Here is a 1,490-nt window from a genome sequence, read left to right as displayed (position 1 = left end):
CCACAGAGGTAATGAATTTTTCATTGGAAAAAAAATACAAATCCTTTGAACTCGATTGCACTCTCGGGTTCTCGTTTGAGCTTTTACGTGAGACAACGATAGTTTAGAACAAATAGCGTTAGAAACCCAACTCTACAAAGAATGTTCTTATGTGTTTACATGGTCTCACGAACCTGCAAACAGAGTAAATAAATGGTGACAAACGCTCTAACGGTGAAAGTAACAAACAGAAATGTACAAAGGCGAAGTTTTGCATGGTTGTAATTAGAAGCTTTGCACGGAAACGTTGGCTTTTCGCCTGTCCAGTTGTGCTGAGTGTTATCTTCTGGCAGCCTAAAACTGTCCCCAAGGAATATTTTCAAAGCACACTTTAGTGACACCTTGAAAATTATTCTTTTGAAGTATTATCCAAGAACCTCAGGTGTGCACAGCAAGGGAAATTTAAACACGAATGGGTTTTCGCCTCAAAACAGCAGTCGAAGAGCATGAATATTCTGTACGTGTATTCCTCGCGATTGCGCCTGCAAATTGCATGATACGATTCCGCGAAAATTCGTCTTCGTTCGAGAAAAATCCAATGCCTTCATTTCTCAAGGCGCACCAAAGATATTATCTTTCGCAGAACAATAGAAAGCCATGAGCCTAATACACCACGAGATATTTTTTTCCTTCAAATTTCAAACTATTAAAGACTAATTTCATGGATCAGGCAGAAGTTTTTGTATGAGTTAACTGCCAATGCACTGTTAACATTTGTAATATATGTAGGCAGGATTTTCTACTTCCTGTAATTTTCAAAGGGTTACATTACAGTGGGAAGATATTGCTAAGATGCTGTAATCAATGAACCCTAAATCATCCGGATTTAAAGAATTGATAATTCTATTGTTTCTGCGCAATCAGAGGGATGAACCGGCACGAATCACGTACAGTATAAAGTCATTGCTGTTATGAAAAACAAGGTGAGTCGTTAAGCGGTTCACTTCCAGCAAGAAACTCATAGCATCAACATGTTTGCGCAGGCATTTCCAGTGGTCCGAGCTTTCACAGCCTACACTTTATTATTGTTCGTTTTTTCAATTGGTGCTCTTCTCAAATCCATGCCACCTTTCCAGGCTTGGATTATACGGGCCTTTGATGCTGTCACCAAAGTTAAGTTGCCGGTGTGTTCTTACTGGGATTCTCTATTCAGTCATCAAATGTTTCACAATGTGTGGCACAGCGTGACTTTGGATATGAACAGGAAGAGTAAGTTAGGCCAAGATGCGTTTAACAGTCCTGTGGTGTCTTTGTCTGGAAAACACCTTTTTCCGCTATTACAGATGACCAAACCTGGGCGGTCACTTGTTTTGAACTTTGGCAGCTGTACCTGTCCTATTTTTATGGACCAGCTGAACGAGTTTCAGAAAATGGCCGAGGAATTCAGCCATGTTGCCGACTTTTGCATAGTTTACATCGAAGAGGCGCATCCCTCAGATGGATGGGCTTTG

The 1,490-nt window shown here is 40.6% G+C and overlaps 1 protein-coding gene across 1 annotated transcript in view; it reads left to right on the top strand.

The window, feature by feature from the left end:
• The first annotated feature begins 981 nt into the window (after positions 1–981).
• LOC138020995 (type I iodothyronine deiodinase-like) overlaps positions 982–1,490 on the top strand; it is a 1,389-nt gene continuing 880 nt past the window's right edge. The window contains exon 1 of the mRNA XM_068867874.1: positions 982–1,490. This exon is cut by the window's right edge and continues 3 nt beyond it. Within this exon, the coding sequence (XP_068723975.1) occupies positions 1,011–1,490 (480 nt within the window). The 5' untranslated portion in view covers positions 982–1,010.

This window comes from Montipora capricornis, chromosome 10 (genome assembly GCF_036669925.1).
Source record: "Montipora capricornis isolate CH-2021 chromosome 10, ASM3666992v2, whole genome shotgun sequence".
NCBI classification, from domain to species: Eukaryota; Metazoa; Cnidaria; class Anthozoa; order Scleractinia; family Acroporidae; genus Montipora; species Montipora capricornis.
The sequence above is the reverse complement of the archived record's forward strand: the minus strand, read 5'-3'. Positions and strand labels throughout refer to the sequence as shown.